Source organism: Elephantulus edwardii, unplaced genomic scaffold (genome assembly GCF_000299155.1).
Source record: "Elephantulus edwardii isolate Elephantulus edwardi_28Jun2011 unplaced genomic scaffold, EleEdw1.0 scaffold00074, whole genome shotgun sequence".
NCBI lineage: Eukaryota > Metazoa > Chordata > Mammalia > Macroscelidea > Macroscelididae > Elephantulus > Elephantulus edwardii.
The window spans coordinates 5,099,752-5,122,000 of NW_006399824.1; the positions used below are offsets into that span (position 1 = coordinate 5,099,752).

Sequence of the window (22,249 nt, forward strand, 5' to 3'; positions counted from 1 at the left end):
TGTGCTGTCAACTTTGGAAAAAGTATCCCAGTTGTACCGTGTTGAGTTGGCATTGTACAGAAATTAACAGCCATATTGGTCTAGAAATGTTAAATTTTTTTTTCCATTTGTACAGGGGTAACGCACTGTATTAAATATGTAAGGTCTTATCTACATGGGTTTGATTACAGAAACTAATAAAGTATTCTCTAAATTAAAAAGAAAAAAGAAAAGGGCAAATATAAGGAAGAAACAATCGAGAAGATGCAGGAGTAAAATATTAACACAACTTCATTAAAAACTGAAAATGTAAAAAAAAAAAATTATCCTAGTTAATAGGGTGCTTGGGTGGCTGAGTGGCAAGGAGTTGTTCAGTGAACCCAAAGGAATATGGTTTGAATTCGCCAGCTGCTCCACAGGAGAAAGATTGGAAATCTGCCCCTCCTTGCCCCCACCCCCCCCACCCCCGCCCCTGTGCGAGTTACTGCCTGAGAAAACCTGCCGGGGGTCAGTTTTGACTTAATGGTACATAACAACAATTCTACTTAATACGAGTGGCCCTGATTCATCAGTTAGTTGAAAGTAGACAAGATGAAGCTTCTCAGAAGAAAAATAAATTCCTCTCCTGCAGGAAAGATCCAACTTGTGCCCAAGCCTGCCTGCCTGCCCTTTCCAACAGCCTGACCAATACAGATTTTGGACTTGTCAGTACTAGTAACCGTGCAAAGCCACCTCCTTACGCCTCCTAACACCTCATACTGGTTCTGTTGCTCGCTGGAGTCTGATACAGGAAGGAAGCACCTTTCCGAAGGCAGGCAGGGAAGGGAGGCCAGCTGGGAACGGCTTACAAAGATTCATGCGCTGCATGTTAAAGTCTCTGGCCTTTTCCTGGAAAGCTAAAGGGAGTGCAGAGAGAACTGAGCAGGCAAAAGAGGAATCTGATCTGCATTTTAGATGTCTGTCTGTCTATAGAGTAGGAAGTGGTCTGGTGGGTGAGAGATCATGCAGATGCATGCAGCAGCAGCAGCACCAAGAGGAAGCCTTAACTCAGGTGAGAAATGGTGAGCTCTGTGTGGGTGAGGGCTGAGCCATAAAAATGGAGAGAAATGCACACCCATGTTTATTGTGGCTTTGTTCACAATAGCAAAGAGCTGGAAACAATCCAAGTGCCCATTAGCAAACAAATGGATAGAGAAGCTCTGATATATTGACACAATGGAATACTATGCAGCATTGAAAAACAAGGAACTCATGAAACATTGTGACGGATGACCCTGGAGGACATTATGCTGAGTGAAAATATCTCAGTCACAAAAAGACAAATATTGCATAGGGCCACTGTTGTAAAACGGACATAGGTTGAGGGAAGACAGAGAAGGATGGGGGAAATTATGTATACTGCGTGGAAACACATGAGGGAGAGAACTGTTTAAAAGGGATATATGTCAAATCCACAAAATGCTCTGCTGGAGAGGGGCAATCTCCTCCTGTACCAGATCTGTATCAGATCCGATTTGATGGTATACACAAATATAACAAAAATAAGTAAATAAAAGGGATATATGATTGGGTATTACTGTCATGACAGGAGTCCAGAGTGCACAGTGGAGTGGGCTTAGGGGGAGGGACTACATAGCAATGAAAGAGTTTTTCTTTTACTTCTCAAGGAGAAGAGTGAATTGGGGGTGAGGGGGTGGGCAGGGAGAAAAGTCCAACAATGAATGACTGGAAACCCTAAGTCTCTGTAAACTTTCATTAAATTAATAAAAATTTAAAAAAAAGAAACGGAAAAGGATGAGTTTAAGAGACTCTGAAGAGTTAAGCATGATGTGACTTGTGGGTCCACTGGCCTGGGGAACTTCATCACCTGGAAAAGACAAAGCTACCAAAGCCAATTTTTCTGGTTATGGCTCTTCTAAATGCATTGGACCTCAGCGCTTCATGATAGCAACTGGAAGTGTCTTTTCTGGCCCACCAGCTGCTAAATCACAGAACCAGGGGCTCAGAACCAAGTACCCCGATAACATGCACAGTTCAGCAACAGCAATATGCGTATACAGGACACCCTGTTGTAAGCCCTTTGGCTCTTTTCAGACTGGGCCCTTCTGCTGCTCCTAAAGAGAGCAAGGAAGAGACAACATCTGGCAAGAAGGGGGAGGGGGGAAATCAACTCAGGAAAACATGGCTGACAAAGATCGGTGGGAAGGGAGGTGCGAACAGGGGCAGCACTGGAGCAGCTGTTTCTGCCATTTCCCAGGCCTTGGGGTGGAGGGAGGACTCTGACATTCTCATGGAGAGTGGACATGCTGGGCACAGGCTGGTGAAGGATCACAGGGCCTGTGCATGAAACCAGGGAGGGCTAGTGCAGCCTAGATTCTGTTTCCTGTCTTCTGCTCAGAGTCTGGAGTCTTGTAGTGATGTTATAAAAGACACACCAGAGGATGCTTTTAACAAACTAAGCTTTTTTTCCCTCACTGCTGAGGAGGCTAGAAGTCTGAATGCAGAGCACCAGCTCTCAGGAAAGGCGCTTTCTCTCTCGTCTGTGGAGGAAGGTCCTTGTTTCCTTCCAACATCGGTGAGCCTGGCGTTCCTTGGCGATCTGTATGCATCCTGCCATCAATCTTCCTCTACATTCAGGAGGTCCTCAGCACAGTGCATCTTTCTCTGGGAGAGTCCTGTCTCGCTAATCCCTGATCATCTTTAATCTTTTTTTAATGCCTCAAAAGAGATTGACTCAAAATGCAACCTAATTCTGCAGATTGTGACTTGCTTCACTGTCTCTCATCCTGCCTCACTGACATCATGTTGTTGCTGCTATTCTTACTAGTCGCCTTCAACCCATAAGGTACACAGAATGAAAAGCTGCCTGATCCTACACCATCCTCACAACCTCTCCTGTGCTTAAACACACTGTTGCCAGCACAACGCAGGGTCAACTCACTTCACAGAGGATCTTTCTCTTTTTTTGCTGACTCTACACTTTTTCAAGCATGATGTCCTTTTCCAAGACGTGGTCCCTCCTGATAACATGCCCAAAACATGTGACACGAAGTCTCCCTTAAGGAGTACTTTGGGTGAACTTCTCCCAAGACAGATTTGGTTTTCTTTGGCTGTCCCTTCAATACTCTGCTAACAATCCAATTCAAAGGATCAATTCTTTTTTGGTCTTCCTTCCTTATTCACTGTTCAACTTTCACATGCATGTGAAGCAAGTGAAGATACTGTATGCTTGGGTCAAGCACATTTTAGTCTTTAAAATTACATCCTTGCTCTTTGGCATTCTAAAGGGGTCCGTGGCAGCAGATCTGCCCAAAGCAATACAACATTTCCTTTCTTGACTGCTGCTTCAATGAGTGTTGATTGTGGAGCCAAGTAAAATTAATTCCTTCACAAGCTCACACCTTTTCTCCATTTAGCCATAATGTTACTGGCCCAGCTGTTTTCTTTATGTTGAGTGTAATCCATACTTGTTGTTGTGGACCATCAAGTTGGAAATGACCCATAGCTGACCCTCTAGCAGGTTTTCAGAGACAAGAAATCACATGGAAGGAGACTGTCCATCCTTCTCCCGAGGAGCAGCTGGTGGATTCGAACAGCGGTGCAGCTCCTTACTCATTTGGTCACACATTTGGGGTTGTAGGGTATAATCCAATCCTTGACACCACCTAACAGAAGAAAATGGTTCATCTCTGTAGGGAAGCCTGGAAAGATGTCAAGATTTTTCTGGAAGGAAATGATAGGTCACATAAATTTGGGCTTAGTGTGTAAAGACGTCAATCTCACAGCTGGCAAGTTGGAACTGATTCACAGCTGACCCTCTGCTGGGTTCCCAAGGCTGAAATCACTCAAGAGGTGACTGCCCATCTTTATCCCTCAGAGAGGCTGCTGGATTTGAACCACAGGAGATGCATGGCTTCTGGGTTAGCAGCACAAGTCCCGATGGGCTACGCCACCAGAGCTCCCCAAAGATGACAAAGCCATCAGTTTACAGATGCCAAGACATTTTTCACCAAGAGAATGACGTTTTAGGGGAGAGGAACAGGAATAAAAACAATTATTTAGTGGGGTTTCATTTCAAATAATGGTCAACTGGAACCTGTTAAACCAATCCTCTTGCAAATAGTAACTAGAGTGTACAAACAGAAAAAGTGATTGATAATCTGAAGATATTTCAGAGGTAGACAACCAGGCAGAAATTACGACGGAGGTCTTCTTATAAAAGACTAGCACTGGACCTACAACCAGGAGAAGACAAGATAGATGAATGGGATCTTCTAAGAATCAAATCCATATGCACATCCAAAAACTTCTGCAACAGGGTAAAAAGGGAAGTCACAGGCTGGGAAAAAGTATTTGGTAATGACATATCAGATAATGAACTTACAGAATTTATAAAATACTTGAGCATCACAACAAGATAAAGGTAAATAATCCAATAGAAAAATGAGCACAGGATATGAACAGACACTTCACCAACGAAGACATTCAGATGGCAAACAAGCACATCAAGAAATGTTCAAATTCCCTAGCTCTAAGAGAGATGCAAATCAAAACAACTATGAGATATCATCTCACCCCAGTCAGAATAGCAAAATTTAATAGAACAGAGCAACAAATGCTGGCGAGGTGGTGGAGAAACTGGAAACCTTATTCACTGTTGGTGGGAGTATAAAATGGTGCAGCCACTGTGGAAGGCAGTATGGCACTTTCTCAAAAAGTTGCAAGTAGAGATACCATTTGACTCAGCAATTCCACTAATGGGGATATACCCCAAAGAGACCATAACTGACATCCAAGCAGATATATGCACACCCATGTTTACTGGACTTTGTTTACAATAGCAAGGAATTGGAAACAACCTAAGTGCCCATCAACAAATGAATGAATAGAGAAGCTGTGGTATATTCACACAATGGAATACTATGCTGCATTGAAAAACAAGGAATTCGTGCAATATTATTCAAAATGGGAGACCCTGGAGGACATTACGCTGAGTGACATATCTCAGTCATAAAAAGACAAATACTGCATATGCCACTGTTGTAAAGCAGGACTGACCTAGGGGTTGGGAGGAGACTGAGAAGGATGGGTTCAATAATGTATACTGCATTGAAACCAATGAGGGAGAAAACTGTTTAAGAGGGAAAATTATTAGGTATTTTTGTCATGACGGGAGTCCACAGCAAAAGCTGCATAGTGGAGTGGACCTGGGGGGAGGAATTGTAAAACAATGAAAGAATTTTTCTTTTACTTTTCCAAGAGGGTAGTGTACTAGGGAGGAGAGGGGGAGGAGAGAAAAGTGCAACAACAAATGAATGGAAATCCAAAGTCTGTAAATTTTCATTGAAATTAATAATACATTTAAAAAAAAAAAAGACTAGCACTGGGTAAGTCTCTTGGTCTTTTGTTTTTCATTTAAGCACAGGACACCGCAGAAGCCAAGACAAACAACTAAAATGTTAGCAGAAATTCATCAGGAAAACAAAGGTCCTCACCACTGGGCCCTCTACCTTTCCAAGGAAAAATCTCTCCAATCAACATGTCCAAAGTAAGAGATGAAGCTTCACCATCCTTACTTACCTCAAAGAGCTCTAGTTTCACTATTACCGAGACCCGCGTGCAGTGAAAGAGAGGAATGTGCTCAATGAGATGGAGTGACAGGGTGGCTGCAGCTATGGGATCAAGTAGATCAGAGATGGTAAGGACGACGTGGAGTTCAGGTTTCTTTTGCAGACAATCACTGTGAGTCATACTGGACTTGATGGCACTTAACAATATCAATAACATTGGGCCAACAGGTAACATCAAGATAGATGAAGAAAGGATTGAAATTGTCAATGATTTCATCTTGCTTGGATCCACAGTCAACACTCTCAGTACCAGCAACCAGGAGATCAAAAGGTGTTTTGCACTGCGCAAGGCTGCTATCAGGGATCTCTCCAAATTACTGAAGAGCAATGATGTCAGGTCAAAAACTAAGGTGCATCTGATTCTGGCCATGGTCTTTTCAATCACTTGAAAAGCTCTTATCCGAGAGCTGGTCAATGAATAATGATAACAGAATAATAATTGATGTCTTTGAGGTATGATGTTGGAGAAGAGTACTAAATATCTCGTGGATTGCCAAAGGAATACACAGGTATATCTTAGAAAACGTGGAATCAAGGATGGCAAAGCTTCCCCTCGTATACTTTGGACATGTTATTAGGGAGGGGCCCTTCTTGGAAAGAGACATTATCCTTGGAAAGGTGGAGGGTAAATGGAAGAGAGGAAGACCCTCTACAAGATGGACTGACGCAGTGACTGCAGGAATGGACTCAAGTGTGTCAGAGATGATGAGGGCAGGGCAGGGTTCAGGTCTGTTGTTCCTAGAGTCATGAGCCATATTCAACTTGACAGCACCTAACAACAATGTAGTTTTACCAACTAAAAACATCTAAGGGCAAAGTTTAGAACAACAGCTAAAATTTAACAGGAGATGCTAGAAAGGATGGATGGAGTCATAGAAGTGTTAACTCCAAATTCCACAAATAAATGCTGCCCAGCTCTACAGCTGAACCATGAGCCAGGCATCCTCAGGGAACAAGTAGGCTATTATAAGCTGTAAAAATTGACCAGAGATCTTACTTCCATTTACCACAGGAAACACAGAACTCTTAAGTTTTGAATCAGCTAATTGTCTAATAATGTCAATGAATAACAAACAAAAAATAAAAATCAGAACTCTACAATGTAACAATCGAGAGCCTTTAAAATCTTTCACAATGTCAGAATATAATTCGCAGTTACTAGATTTAAACTGAGATAACATAGAAACAGTAAAATGTGACTCATGCTAAAAAATAAGGTGCCCAGTGAGATGGACCCTGAGGTGACTCAGATATTGGGAATATATGGCTTTAAAGGAGCTAGTTACAATTATCAGGAGCCCTGGTGGCACAGCATTTAAGCAACCAGCTGTTAACGGATAGGTCGGTAGTTTGAATCCACTAGTTGCTCCACAGGGGAAAGGTTACAGCCTTGAAAATCCCAAGGAGTTCTACTGTCCTGTCAGGTTGCTGAGTCAGAATCAACTCAAGAACAATGAGTTTGCTTTTTCTGGTTCATTAAAATTATACTCAAAAGGGAAACATGTGTATGGTACATAATGGAAACACTGGGAAACAGATGTTAAAAACAGACAAAACCAAATAAATGTGATCTACTCAAGAACAAAAATTTATGTCCACATACACTATTATATAAAAATAGCATTATTCATAGTAGTGAAAAAGTAGAAACAACCCAAATATCCATTCATTCACTAAAAGATAAAAAAGTAGTACAGTCATACAAAAGAATATTATTTAGTCATAACAAACAAAAATAAAGTCACTATGTGCTACAACACGGAAGAAGCGTAAAGACATTTTTCTAAGTAAAATAAGCCAGACACACAAAAAATCACATATTGTGATTTTATTTCTATCAGAGGATCCAAGGGCGGGGAGAGGAGAGGGGTGAGGATGGGTGCAGGGGGGTGGTTAATCATAAGAGTCACACAATTTGATGAGTGGAGGTGGAGGGGTGAAGGAAGTGGGAAAGATCCTGTGTGAAAATCAATGTATTCGAACTTTGTAAATAAACCAGTATAAAAATTTAAAAATAAAAGTCTCCAAAGCAAATGTATAGAAGAGAAAGTAGTTCAGTGGTTGCCAAGATCTGGGAGAGAAAGGGAAAAGAGGACAGGTACAGAGCATCTTTTGTCATTGTTGTTAGATGCCATCCAGTAAACTATGACTCACAGCAGGCCTGTGATAGCCATTCACCGTCGCCAACATGCTCCAGCCCATGCTGGGACTTCTTTCAGGCAGTGGTAAAGATTGCATGGTGCCTCTGGACGGTGCATATGTTTAAATACTGGACTATTAACTGGAAGATTGGTGGATCAAACCCACAAAGAGGCACCTTGAAAGTAGGGCTTGGTCATCTACTTCTGAAAGGTCACAGTCTTGGAAATGCTATGAAACAGCTCTACGGTAAACACACAACTCTAGGGAGTACACTACAAACCACTGACTTGTACAGTTTAAATTGGTGAATTTTATGGTAAGGAATACTGTTGTTATGAGCTGTAGAGTTGGAGACAACCCACAGTTGACCCCGCAGGGGGTTCTCAGAGGCAGTAAATGGCATGGGAGAACACTGCCCATCTTTCTCCCATACAGAACCACTTGGATTTGAACAGCCTGTCCACTGGAGGCTGGAATCTATGAGGAGGAATGTCATTAGGATTGGAGAAAGACTCATCAGCAACCTCCATTATACAGATGGCACAATTTTTCTTGCTGAAACTAAGGAAGAACTGAGGCGTTTGCTGCAGCAGTAGGTCAAGAACTGCAGTCTTCAATACGGATTGAAGCTCAACATCAAGAAAACAAAGATTCTCACTACTGAGCCAATTGGCAGCACCATGATAGATGGAGAAGAGACTGAGATAGTTAATAATCACAGCTTGCCTGGTTCCACAACCAACACTCTTGGCACCAGTAGTCAAGAAATCAAACTACTAATTGCACTGGGAAAATCTGCTCTCAGGGACCTCTCTAGAGCACTGAAGAGCAATGATGTCAGTCTGGAGACTTAAGGAGAGCCTGATTCAGGCCCTGTTCTTTACAATTACTTCCTATGCATCAAAGAGCTGGACAATGATTAAGGATGATAGAAGAAGAATCGATGCCTTTGAATTGTGGTGCTGGAAAAGAGTGCTGAACATACCATGGACTGCCAAGAAAACAAATATGTCTTGGAGACAGTGAAAACAAGCTGCTCCTTGGAGGCAAGGATTCTGAAGCTCTGTCACAAATACCTGGGGCACATGGCCAGGAGGGACCAGCCTTGGAGAAGGATATCATGCTTGGAAGGGTGAAGGGACAGTGCAGGAGAAGAAGAACCTGGATGAGATAGACTGATTCAGTAACTGGGGAAATGGGAGTAGGTGTGTCAGAGACGTTGAGAGTGGCTCAGGATAGGGCAAGGTTCAGAGCTATAGTACAAGGTTCTAAGCTATGGTCATATATGACTCATAACGTCGATACAGCACCTTCACAAACTATGTCTTAGTTATCTGTTATGTACCGCCAAGCAGGAACCCACTCATAGCTAATCCTCTAGCGAGTTTTCAGAAGCAGCCAACAGAAAGGGAAGAGACTGCCTATCCTTCTCCTGTAGAGCAGCTGGTAGATTACAACTCTGTGCCTTTGAGCTGTCAGCACAATTCTTTACCACTAAGTCATCAGAGCTCCCTTTTAGTTATCTAGTGCTACTAAAATAGCAATACCATAGGTTTCGACAAATTGAAATTTATTCTCTCACAGTTTGCAAGAGTAGAAGTCTGGATTCAGGGCATCATTTGTAGGGGAAGGCTTTCTCTTCCTGTTGGCTCACAGTTTCAGAGGGAAGTCTCTGTCTCCTTTCAGCATCTGTAGCCCCAGCATTCCTTGGAGATGTCAATGGACCCGTTCAACAAAGTTCCCTAGAAGGTTTCTAGAGTAGGGACCCTGGTCTAAAGGAAGGACTCTGCTTTGGCTCTTTGTTCTCTTTCTCCGTTTGTTTCTCTGTCCTTTTAGCTCTTCATATTCTGGAGAGGTACTTGACAGCAGATTTTCCCAATGCAATTCATCTTTTGATTTCTTGGCTGCTGGTACCAAAGTGTTGGCTGTGGAGCCAAGTAACCTAAAGCTGTTCGCAATCTCAGTCTCTTTTCCATCTATCATGATACTGCCAATTGGTCCAACTGGTGAGAATCTTTGTTTTCTTGATGTTGAGCTTCAATCCATATAAATCATTCCAATTTGTCCAGGATTGAGGGATTTACTGAGACACAAGCCTATCATAACTAAACTGAGTCAGTCTAAGGCAAATAAGGATGAGTTTGTGTCACTGATCGAACTCTGTTCCCCCTAAAATACAAGTATGTAATAATGATATAATGTGGAAGCTATGTAATGATCCCCCATGGTTTGATAAACCAAACAGCTGTAAAAGGATTAAGGGTGAAATGCAAAACTCCCTAATCCCTTCACAACCCTGAGTGGGTGTAAGGGGAGTTCCACTACAACAGTGAGGCCAATAATATCGTTTCTCTCACAAGAGGAAAAGTAAGCCATGGTAACCGCAGTCAGGAAATCCAAAGATGTGTTGCACAGGAAAAATATGCTATCAAGGCTTCGCAAGGTGTGAAAGAGAAACTATGTCACTTTAAAGACTAAGAAGCACCTGATCCAAGACATGGTCTTTTTAATGACTTCCTATGCATAAGAAAACTGGACAAAGAAAAAGGATGACAGAAGAAGAATCAATGCCTTTGAATTTTGGCTTTGGAGAAGAGTACCAAGTACTCCATGGTCTGCCAAAGGAACAAACAAGTCCGTCTTGGAGGAAGCACAACAATGGTGCTCCTTAGAGGCAAGGATGATGAAACTCTATCTCACATACTTTACACATGTTATCACAAGGGACCAGTCCTTGGAAAAAGTCATTATGCTTGGAAAAGTAAAGGATCAGCAAAAAAAAGAAAGACCCTCTGTGAGATGGATTGACATGTGAGTGCAACGATGAGCATAACAGACACATATTCTGAGGATGGCACAGGAGAGGGCAAGGTTCCAATATACTATTCATGGGTCAGTCAATTCAAGGGCACCTAACAACAACAAACCCCAAAATAGTAGACAGACACTTTATAAAGTATAAAGGTAGTTCATAAACACACAAGAAAGTCAACGAACATATGAAAAAATATTCGGTATCTTTATCGTCGGAGAAGTGTAAATTAAAGTTACAAGTTATCACTGCATCTCATCAGAATAACTAAAACATCAAATTATGGCAAAGATGTTGAGAGCAACCAAATTGTCTTACACTGTTGAAATAGCACAAATATCTCAGAAAATAGTTCCATAAAATGAAATAAAAATTCACTCTATAAGCAAGTAATTCTCTTCCTAGATACCCCAAAACAATAATAGCCCACGTCTACAAAAGACTTGTAAACAAGTATTCATAGCAGTTTTATTCCTAATAGCTATAAACTTAAAACATCCTAGGAGTCCACCTAAGGAAACAAAGCAGAAGAACTCTCTCTCCACACCATATCTATATATATATAAACACTACTCCATTTGGCAAGGACAGGGAACCTCTGACTCCCATACCTTGGGCATGTTATTAAGAGGGGCCAGTCACCAGATACCCTGCTGGAGAAGGAGGAAAAATCTCCTCCTGTACCAGTCAGATCCGATTTGGTAGTACACACATAAAAATAAATAAAATTTAATTTTTTTTTTAAAAAAAAGAGGGGCTAGTCCTTGAAGAAGGACATCATGTTTGCAGAAATGGAGGGTTTGTACAGGAGAGGATGATCCTTAAAGAGATGGATTGACAGTGACGGTAAGAATGAGTTCAAGTGTGTCTAAGATGGTAAGGGTGGCACAGGACAGACAACCAAAGGCTCAGATCTGCTGTTGACAGGGTCACTATGAGTCAAGGTCAACTGGAGGGCACATGACAATTACAACTCCAATCCTAAGGAGCTCAGGTGGCTTAGCTCATGTGTTGTGCTGCTAACCACAAAGTCATCCGACTGAATCAACCAACTGGTCTGAGGGAGAAAGATGGGCGGTCTCCACCTGGTTAAAATGTATATATAGCCTGTGTAGTCCAGGATCACCACTATCACTGCAAATCAACTCACCAGCAGGGTTTCAATGTGGTTTGTTTTACTTCATCACAGAACAAAGTTTCAGAGATTTGCCGAAGTCTTGCCGCTGGACAGACACAAGGCACTTTTGAACTCTGCCTTCTCCAACAAAGCTGAGTTTAGGTCAGATTCTGAAAACAGCCATTTACACCTAGAATAAATTAGTAATTAGCCTCTACTCTCCTAGTGCACTTGCAGTTCGGCCTTGGTCTCTATAACTGGAAGGCTCTAGTCTGAACTGTTTGGAAAAAAAGGCAGGCGAGGCATGGAATAGGTGGGAAGGGCCTCTCAGCACTGCCTCTTCACGGACAGCAAGACCTACCTGATTTTCAATACTTTCCAAAGCCTGTTCCCCAGAACTTCTGTCCAGTCAACCCAGGCCTCTAGAGTCTGCAAGGTCCACATATATAACTGTGGAATAGAGAAGTCTGTCAACGAACCAGCTGGCTCCCACGCAAAGCCCTGGACCCAAGGGTGCCCTCTTGAAATGAATTTGCCAAAAAGAGACTGGTTCCATTTTGTACATTAAATATATACAACTCAGATGAGCGATGCACTAAAACACAGAAACCCCTAGCACAAGACCCAGCACAGAATTCAGGAAGCAAGTATTTTAAAGATTCGGGGCTTTTTTTTTTTTTGCTTTTTTTTTTTTAATTTAATGAGCAAAGAAGGCAGTCCACTCTGGGGGTGAGAGGGAGGGAACAACTCCACTATAAATTTCGAAAGCAAAGAGTCAATTTGTTTGGCCAAGTGGCCTTCCCTCACTCACCCCAGGAAGCCATTTCTTGGCCTCTCACTATTAACCTTTCACCTCTCCCAGTAGGTGTGTGTGGTCACAGGGTAACAACAGGTTTTCCCAAAACAAATGCAGAGTCTCTGATTACTCTCCAAGTAATTGCAAAGACCTTGGCCTGAACAGGCATACCTTAGTCTCTAGAGTACCATCATTGCTCTTTAACACTTTGGAGAGGTGCCTAACAGTAGCCTTGTCCAGAGGAATTATTTTTTTTCAATTAATCTTTTTTTAAAATTATTATTAAATTTTATTAGTTTTCGTGAACATTTACAGAGATTTTGGGTTTTCATTCATTCATTGTTGTATTGTTTTCTCTACCCTCCTCCCCTGTTCATTCTTCTCCCCCCCAAGTCTGTTTTAATTGTCCAATTGCCACAGTGCTTGTCGGAGCCAGTTCTGATTAATCTCCTTTGTCAGTGTGTCCTTTGCCATTCCCTATCTCTCCTCCCTGAGAAAGACTTCACCTTGATTCATAAGGAAAAGGGGATGGCGTATTCTCTTAGCTACTTCCTGCTGAAAAGGGATGCTGTAGGTTTCAGGGTGAAGATCTTCTCTCACTTCAATTAATCTTTTGATTAAATATTCACTGTTCCTCTTTTTAGGGAAATGCTCTCTAAGATCTACTGTTTTCCTTAGAGGGAAGTTGGAAAAAGTGACAAAAAAGAAAACACAAAATTCCATTACTTCCATTAACCTCCGCTTCTCTGCTACCTAGCACGCAATGTAGAATTGCCCCACAGGGTTTCCAAGGCTAAACCCCTTAGTTGTGGTTGTTGTCACGTGTCATTCAGTGACCCTACACACACAATAGCTCTGAACACTGTCTTTTCCTGAGCCAGTCTCACCATCTCCTAACACACCTGACACATCTATCCCCATTACCACAGTTACTGACTGTGTCAATCCATCTCATCCAGGGTCTTTCTCTCCTGTACCCTTCCCTTTCACCCTTCCAATTATGGTATACATTTCCAAGGACTCCTGGCCACAGGACCAAAGTATGTAAAACAGAGCTTCAAAATCATTGCCTTCAAGAAGAAGCTTGGTTTCACCCTCTCCAGGATAGACCTGTCAGACTCTTGGCAGTCTATGGTTTGCTCAATACTCTTCTCCTGCACCCAAGTGAAAGACATCTATTCTTCTTCTATCATCCTTAGTGACTATTCAGCTCTATGATGCAAGTAATTGCAAAGATCATGGCCTGAATCAGGCACACCTTAGTTTCCAGAGTAACATCATTACTCTTTAGCACTTTGGAGAGGTATGTAACCATAGCTTTCCCCAGAGCAATTTGCCTTTTGATTTCTTGGCTACTGGTAACAAGAGTGTTGACTGTGGATCTGAGCAAGCTGAAATTGCTAATAATCTCAATCTGTAAACCAAATATACGAAGTTTGAATTCACCAGTTGTTGTGTAGGAGAAGGATGGACTATCTCCTCCCAGGCAATTTACTACCTTGGAAAGCCCAATGGAGGGTCAGCTATGGGTCAGTTCTCCACAGTACACAGGAAACAAAGGGGAGAGAAAGGAGCTCTCATAGCAAAGTAAGAAGTTGCACTGTCAACCCTGAGGTACACAGTTCAAATCTACCAGCTACTCCAAGGGAGAAAGAAGGTCAAACTTCCCCTGTGTAGCCTAAAGCCTCTGAAAACCCACTGACGGGGCCAGCAATGAGTTGGTTCTGACTTGACAGTACACGATAAGGCAGAAAGGTACAAAACATGAAGGAGTAAACAAACTCTAGCAGAGTCTTAAAATACACTTGTCACTTCTGTCTGCACGGCCAGGGCATTCCTCCTCATGCCTTGTGAGGCCCCAGGAGCCCCAGCAACAGTAAGAGAAGCCTGAGAGAAGGATCCAGGAAAGCTCAGCTGGGTTTATAAAGCTGGTGTCCACACTTATTTCTCACCCTGCATTTTGTCTGAGCTGGGCAGTAGCACCCCCTGTGTCTAATCCAGTGAGAGTATTTTGCTTTGTTTTACTTATCTTTTATTCATATAACCCAAAAGAACTGCTCTAAATCATCATTAGTCCATTTACTAACCGAAATGCAGCTGAAGTCTTGAAGTTACTTATTCTTCTATGGCTTTGGCAGGGATAAGCGGGATGACGGAGCAGAATGTCAACAAGCAAAGAAACCAAACTGATTTGGCCACTATGATCCTTTATTCTTTTTTTTAACATTTTGCTTCTTCCCACAAAGTCACAATGAGATTGAGTTGAGAGCCTTCGACTACCTACAGCAGCTTTGCCTCGCCCTCCTGCAGCCTGTTTTAGCTGCTGAGACTCTCTTGTGAGAAGGCAGCTCCTTTGGCCTTCACGCAGAAATCTCCTGGTGCCCAGGAACTGCCCTGATGCCTCACCTCTTGCTTTGACCCCCTGACCTCACGGTAGACTCAAACTCAAAATACAGGGCCTAAAAAAAAATAATAAAAAAAAAAAAAAAAAAAAAAACAGTAATGACGAAGAGTAAAGCCCATAGCAGAAAAAAAAAAAAAAAAAAAAAAATACAGGGCCATCCAGCTGGAACCTACTCTGACCTTCCATTGCATTTCTGAGACCATAAATCACAGGGAGATTGCCTATCCTTCTCCCTCGGTGTATTTGAACCAAAGAGGCTCAGCCAGAGCTCCCTCTATCTAGCAATTCTATTATTAAAACAAAAGCTCCTTCTCCAGGATACGCGCACTGTCTGACATAAAATAAGATCTTTTCTCATCTCGCTCCTCAAAACGTTCAAGGTTTTCTCTCCTCATTCCTCAAAACATTCATCTCATTCTTCTAAGCATGTATCATTGCATCCAAACTCCAGTTAAATGTCTAAAGTATGCAGACTCCTTTCAAAAATTTCAAAATCATTCCCACCAAGAGACCCAAGTTTGGGTGATTAGGCTAAAGATCACCAAGTTACACGCAACACAAAATTCATGGGGCCTAGTAACAAGGCAACATCAGTATTAACCTAATGAGGGTGTGTGTGTGTGGGGGGGGTGTTGTGTTCTCCACACAGTCTTTCTGACTGCAGCAGACATGGCCAAACACAGAAACCAGCTTTAATTACTGCTATGCTGGACCCCAAGAATTGATGTTATGGCGGCCTCTAGATTAGCATAAACCTTCTCATATTTCATCCTGGCTCTAGACCCCCACTCTGTCTCAAGCCTTTCAGCATCACACACTATACTCACCTTTGAAAGGGGGTGGGGAAGTGAGAGAATGTAACCACTAATTCAAACCAGAAAAATCTGACTGAAAAAGATTCTGTCTGAAGGACCCCTTCCCTCTGTGAGGATTTTGGTTTGGCTACTTGGCCGGCTGTGGTGGGGGCCAAAAACCCATTTTCTTCACTTAAACAGATAAAACAGTGATGAAATGTGCGTATTTGGCTTTAGATAACTTATTTCTTTCTCTCCCTCCCTCTCTCTCTCTCAGGAAAATAAAACACAGACATGTATGGAGGTGAATGAACAACCAACTTTTAAACCTCACTCGACCAGGGTTGAGTGAATGAAGAGACAGCATCTATGATGAGACACAATCATCAGGTGCTTCTGGCTGCCCTATCCCTGGGAGATGAAACAAATGGGGGGGGGCGGGATTTTGTTGTTTGTTTTTACTTGCTACTCCTCAGATGGTGGTGAAGGGTGGTGATGGACGGAGAGAGAGGATACTTAGCAGGAGTCAAAATAAGATTGGAACAACTGGTGACTTGTCAACAGCACACCTTTAAATAACTGGGTCACAAGCTCACCTAAGTGCAGACAGGCAGAGAACCTGGACGGCACGAAGAGATGAAATATCCACCAGGAGTTAGTGGCCAGCACCAGAGACCACACCCTTGGACCCAATTTAGTTTCCCCAATGAGTTCTCTTCTAAACAGGCCTCTATGAAAATATGGGAAAGACTGGATCCTCTTGAGCTGATGATGGAACTGGGATTTTCAGAACACCACTTATGAATTCTTTCGTCCAAGTAGTTTTAGCAAACCCCAGAGTCTCCCCAAGTTCTAATCTGAAACCTCACAAACTACCCTGTACAACAGGATAGGAAAACCGTAGACTTTGCCTGTGTCTGACACTTCTCAGACACAAAGCATCACTTTTTGGAGCAGAAAGTTTCTTCTGCCTGGAAACCGTGCATTCGGGAAGCTGAAAAAGTTGAAGAATGGGGACACCTAGAAGGGTACATCTGGAGGGGCTAGGACCCAAGTGTTCCTGCAGGAGGGAATATCTCCAGAGGCCATCCCACCTCCTCCATTCACCTAGCCTGGCCTCCCGCCTACTGGAGACGTTCCCCCTTCCCCCGACCCGCTCCTATGGAGGTGGGCCGGGGACTTGCCCCTTCCTTTTGGACCCTGAACTCACCCACCGCCCTGATGCGGAAGCCGCGCGGGGGGCGCAGCGCCCGGCGCCGCCACGCGTCTCGCAGCACCTGCAAGCTGGCGGGGGGCGCGCGCACCAGCAGCACCCCGAGCCGGAGCCAGCCCAAGAAGGTCAGCCGCGAGGCGGCGCGCGCCAGCCGTGCGTTCCAGAAGCAGCGCGCGTTGGCGCGGCAGAAGGCTCGGAAGACCGCGCGCCCGCTGGGCTCCTCGGGGTCTCCGGCTGCCGCCGCGCCCTCCTGAGATTCAAGTCGGCACAGCACCAGCGCCAGGGAACCGGGGGCCAGCTGCATGGGCCGTGCCATGCTGGCGCGCGCGGCCAGAGCCCACAGCCGAGCGCGTCGTCGGCGCGGCGGCCGCGCGGCACAAGGCGGCTCGGGCTTCGCTCGCCAGGCGGGCGGGAGCGACTTGCTGCGCGCGGCGCTGCTGCCGGGGAACGGGGTACGGGGGGCGGGGCCGGCTGCGCTCCAAGGGGCCGGGGCTTGGGGGTTGGGCGGGACTCAGGACCGGGTTGGTGGCCGCTGCACTCGCGGTGAGGCGCTGCAAAGGGGTTTCCCGGTGCTGAGTTATTGGCTTTATACTCCACTCCCCGGCTAAGTCTCTGTCGTCTACCCCATAGAGTCCCTGAATATTTCTCCCTCTCCAGTATCCCGGAGCTCCTTCCTCTGTCTGGCCCACACTGGGATGTTTCCAGATCCTCAACCCTCCAGAGAGCCGAGCCAAGCTTAATACACGCTACACCAGGGCTCCTCAAATTATTGTTGTTATTGTTGTTGTTAGGTGTCATTGAGTAGACCCTATAAAAAGTAGATCTGAATCCTGTACGATCCTGTGCCATCCTCATCATCTCCATGTGCTTGAACCCACTGCAGCAGTCACTGTGTCAGTGCTTCTCATTGAGGATCTTCCCCTCTTCCGCTGACCCTCCCACTTTCCAAGAAACAGCCCTTCATAACAATATGCCCAAGAATTTATGCATTGTTGAAGAGTGCTGAATGTATCCTATGGATTGTCAAGAGAACATTTTCTGTATGTTGTTATTAGGTGCCATTGAGTCCAGTACAACTGGACCCTGTGAATAGCAGATCTGAGTCCTGCACTATCCTGTACTGACCTCATAATTTCTTGACACCCTCAAGCTGCAGTCACTGTGTCAGTCCACCAGGTTGAGGGTCTTCCTCTCCTTTGCATCACCTTTCCAAGCGTGATGTCCTTCTCCAAGGAATAGCCTCTCCTAGCAACATGCCCAGGTATGTGAGACGAAACTTTCCCATCCTTGCCTCTAAAGACCACTCTGGCAGCACCTTCTCCAAGACATATTTATTTGTTCTGTTGGCTGTCCATGGCATATTTAATACTCTTCTTCAACACCACAGTTCAAAGGCATCAAGCATAGCAAGGGATTGAAAAGACCATGACTTGAATTGAGCACACCTTAGCCCTCAAAACTATCTCAGTAATTTAGAGAGGTTCCTGAATGCAGACTTGCCCAGTACAATATGTCTTCTGATCTCTTCACTGCTGGGACCAAGTGTATTGATTGTGGATTCAAGTAAAATGAAGTTGTTGACAGTTTCAATCTTTTCTCCATCTATCATGATGTTGCATCAGTCATGATAGGTGAGAAATTTTGTTTTCTTGACGTTGAGATGCAATTCATATTGAAGGCTGCAGCATTTGATCTTCTGCAGCAAGTGTTTCAAATCCTCCTTACTTTCAGCAAGCAAAGTTGTGTCATCTGCATACCGAAGATTATTGATTCGTCTACCTCCAATCATGACATCACATTCTTCTTGGTAGAGTACAGCTTCTCAAATAATTTTCTTATATTGAATAGGTGTGGAGAAACACTATAACCCTGACACACACTCCCTTGCTCTGTTCACACAACAGCTTCTTGGTCTAGGACATGTTAGGAAAAGCTATTCCTTGGAGAAGGACATATGCTTGGAAAGGTGGAGGGTCAGTGAAATAAAGCAAGATCCTCAAGGAGATGGATTGATGCTGTACTGCAGCAATAAATGTGTAGGGATGATAAGGATGGCACAGGATAGGACAGAGTTCAGATCTATTATTCGTGTGGTCTTGATGAGCCGTTATCTATTGCCCTGCACTTAACAACAACATACCCAAAATATATGAGAAAAACTTCACATCCTTGCCTCCAAGAAGCACTCTGACTGCACTTTGTTCTTTTGACAGTCTATGGGACATTCTGCACTCATACCTCAAAGGCATTGATCGATTCTTTTTATGTCATCCTTATTTGTTGTCCAGCTCTCAGATGCATAGCAAGTGATTGAAAAGATAGGCTTGGGTTAAATTTCACAATTGTGCAACTATTATTATTCCTTTTTTTTTTTTTTTACTTTTTACTAAATTAGGAAATCACAGCCAAGTAGCATAAAAAACTGTTTTTGTTTTCTTTGTTTGCTTGGTTTTTAAAAAAAAAAGTTTTCAGATCACATAGTAAAAAAATAGAACCAGATAGACAGTAAAATCATTCTTTCTTTATATCAAAGAAGTCTTACTTACATTTTAAACGTAAATAAGCATGCAACCTGAGACTAGGCTCTCACATCTGAATTCTAATCTTAAGATCAGTTCAACTCATTGCTGCCATATAAAAACCAACTCATGGCTGACCCTTCAGCGGATCTTCTGAGGCTGTAAATCCCACAGGGGGTGATTGAAGAGTGGCTGGTAATAGGTACTGCCAGGGAGGCACCACCTTTCGGTTATCTGAGCTACTCCCTCTTCTAAGATTTTAAGATGGATGGAAAAACACTGCGCAAGGTCTGAATGAAAGAAAACAAACAAACAAAAAGCTTCCTATGCCTATGTCATTTCCACCAGAAGGTCAAGTTTCTTCTCTGGACTCTGTCATGGCATTCATCTTGCCTGGTTAAGGATGATTTTCCTATGTTCTGCATCCTGGAGAACCCCAACTTTTATCTCCTTATAGTGCCTTTTCCATAACAATACTTTCATTTACTCTTAGCTTACAATGTGCTTGAAACCTTGCTAAGGGTTTTACATGAGTGGTCTAGTTTTAACCTCAGAATAATCCTTTGAAGTGGGTACCATTACTCAGTACATCTTCACAAAGCAATAAAGGCTTAGAGAGTTTAGGCAGTTTGCCCCTGAGGACAAAGTTAGTAGTAGATGGTGAAGCATAGATCCCAATGTCTCCTTGCCCCCGCATCTAGCTGGAGTGGGAGGACAGGAGACAATCGTCTGGTGTGAAAAATCTTAAAAGTTGATCCTCTCACATAAGAATTTAAATTGGGAAATGCACAGAAATAATCAGACGTGTGTAGCTGCAACGATACTGTGATGTAGAATCTGATAATAATGAGGTATCGTGTCCTAAAAAGGTGGTGGTATTGGTTGCTAGCAAGTCAATTTCAACTCGTAGCAGATCACATGAACTAACTCATGGGGTTTTTCTTGGCAGTAATTTTTATGGAGGCGGATTGCTAGATCTTTCTCCCACAAGGCTGCTGGGTGAGTTTGAACGATCAGCCTTTTACTCAGTAACTAAATGCACCACCAGGGTTCCTTCCCTTGTGCTGAAATGGTAAGGTCCTAAGCGGTGGAATCTCTGCTTGGATTGTGGAATTTTCCCCTTACAGCTTTACTTAAGTCAGCCCAGTTAACGAAGATCAATATCGTCTCATTGTCATCGAGTCAGAACTGACTCGGAGCTGATGCTCCAGTGGGTGTTTGGAGGCTGTAAATTGTATGGGAGGAAAGCGGGGGAGATACCAAGATCAAGAAGGTGGTTTTCCTAGGGAGAGGCTTATCCGTTGCCCTCCAGATGTGCTGATTCCTGTGATTTCCCTAACTGTGGGAAAGTCAACTGCATACTTTTTGGTAGTGGGGGACTGTGTTCACCCTCCCCTAAAACAAAAAACAAAACAAAATAAAAGGAAGGAAAAAGTTGCATGAGAAAAGATTACCCATCTTTTGCCAGTGGAGATACTGGTGAATTTGAACCTCCAGAGAGGTGTCACCTGTGGGTGTGCAGCTCAGCTTTATAAGGACTGCCCACCAGAGCACCTTGTCAACAAAGAAGGTCTAAAGAATGTAACTACAAGGAGAAAAAACTTGCGAGTCCAAGGTAAAGCTAAAGTCCAATTCTGGTTCACTCAAACACACACCCAAATTCTCAATCTCTTATAAAATGGAGCATGTCTTAAAAGGAAACTGTAGGTGTCCAACTGGAATGGTCTTATATTAGAGGAGAGAAACAGGCACTGTTCTCGGGCCTTTCACCTTTGTGGTTTCCATAGAGCAGGCACAGTAAAATGTTAGAGACCAAATTGGTCATTAGTTCCACATTGAGAGGCACATGAGCAATCCAATTATATTTGAGCTAACTCAACTTGATGTCGGGTCAGAACAAACTCTTAGCTGACCCTCCAGCAAGTTTTCACTTGTCCACAAATTTTCACAGCTCCCCAGGCTTGTTTTTCATCTTGAAACAATTGCTTAAAGCATGGAGGTTTGGTTTTAATCCTTTAACAATGCATCTTTACAGTTGATTATATTATTACTACTGGCTGTGTCTAAAGGTGACAGTGATCACAAAGAGCAAGGACATGCTCAATCTGAAGGTAAATGCTGCTTCACGTTGCTCAGGATCAGTCACATCATGTATTACATAATTAGTGTGATATGGGGTGTCTTAGGTGGTCAATGAGAACTTAAGAGGTTATACCTGATCTGTCCAACATGAATAGCAAAATGCAATTTCTATCATATTGTTGTTGTGTACCATTGAATCAGAACTGATCCAGAGCTGACTCTCTGACGGGTTTTCAGAGGCAGTAAATCACACAGAAGGAGATTGCTCATCCTTCTCCTGTACGGCAGCTATTGGATTCCAACCATAATCCTTCGGGATTGCAACACAGCTTCTTGCCACTAAGCCACCACAGTTATTAAATCGTCCCAGTTACATTTAGTGCCCTGCCAGTTTCCTTCCACTGCAGCACTCACTTCTTATGTCCTGTCTGCTTGGCATCTATGCTCTTAAAAACTGTGTTCCTGGTGAACTCTGGTTGCCTAGTGGCAAGAAGCTGCACAGCAATCCAGAGGTACATGGTTCAAATCCACCAGATGCTTTGCTGAAAAAGGTGGAACAATTTCCTCCTGTACCAGTCAGATCTGATTTGACAGTACACACACACAAACAAGAAAATAAAATAAAATTTAAAAAACAAAAACTGTGTTCCTGTTGTTGATGCTCTAAATTCTAAGTCTGCTTATTGGACAGTCTATCCAATATAACTATTGTTTATTGTTGTTGTTAGGTGCCATCAAGTTGAATATGACTCATAGCAATT

General features: G+C 43.3%; 1 protein-coding gene across 2 annotated transcripts in view; it reads right to left on the bottom strand.

Annotated features, from left to right (window-relative positions):
- The window catches only part of STOX1 (storkhead box 1), a 70,934-nt gene extending 53,731 nt beyond the window's left edge, over positions 1-17,203 (bottom strand). For both annotated transcript variants that reach the window (XM_006889005.1, XM_006889006.1), the window contains exon 1: positions 16,885-17,203. In XM_006889005.1, coding sequence (XP_006889067.1) covers positions 16,885-17,203 — 319 coding nt within the window. The remainder of the gene's footprint in view (positions 1-16,884) is intronic.
- Between the last annotated feature and the right edge of the window lie 5,046 nt (positions 17,204-22,249).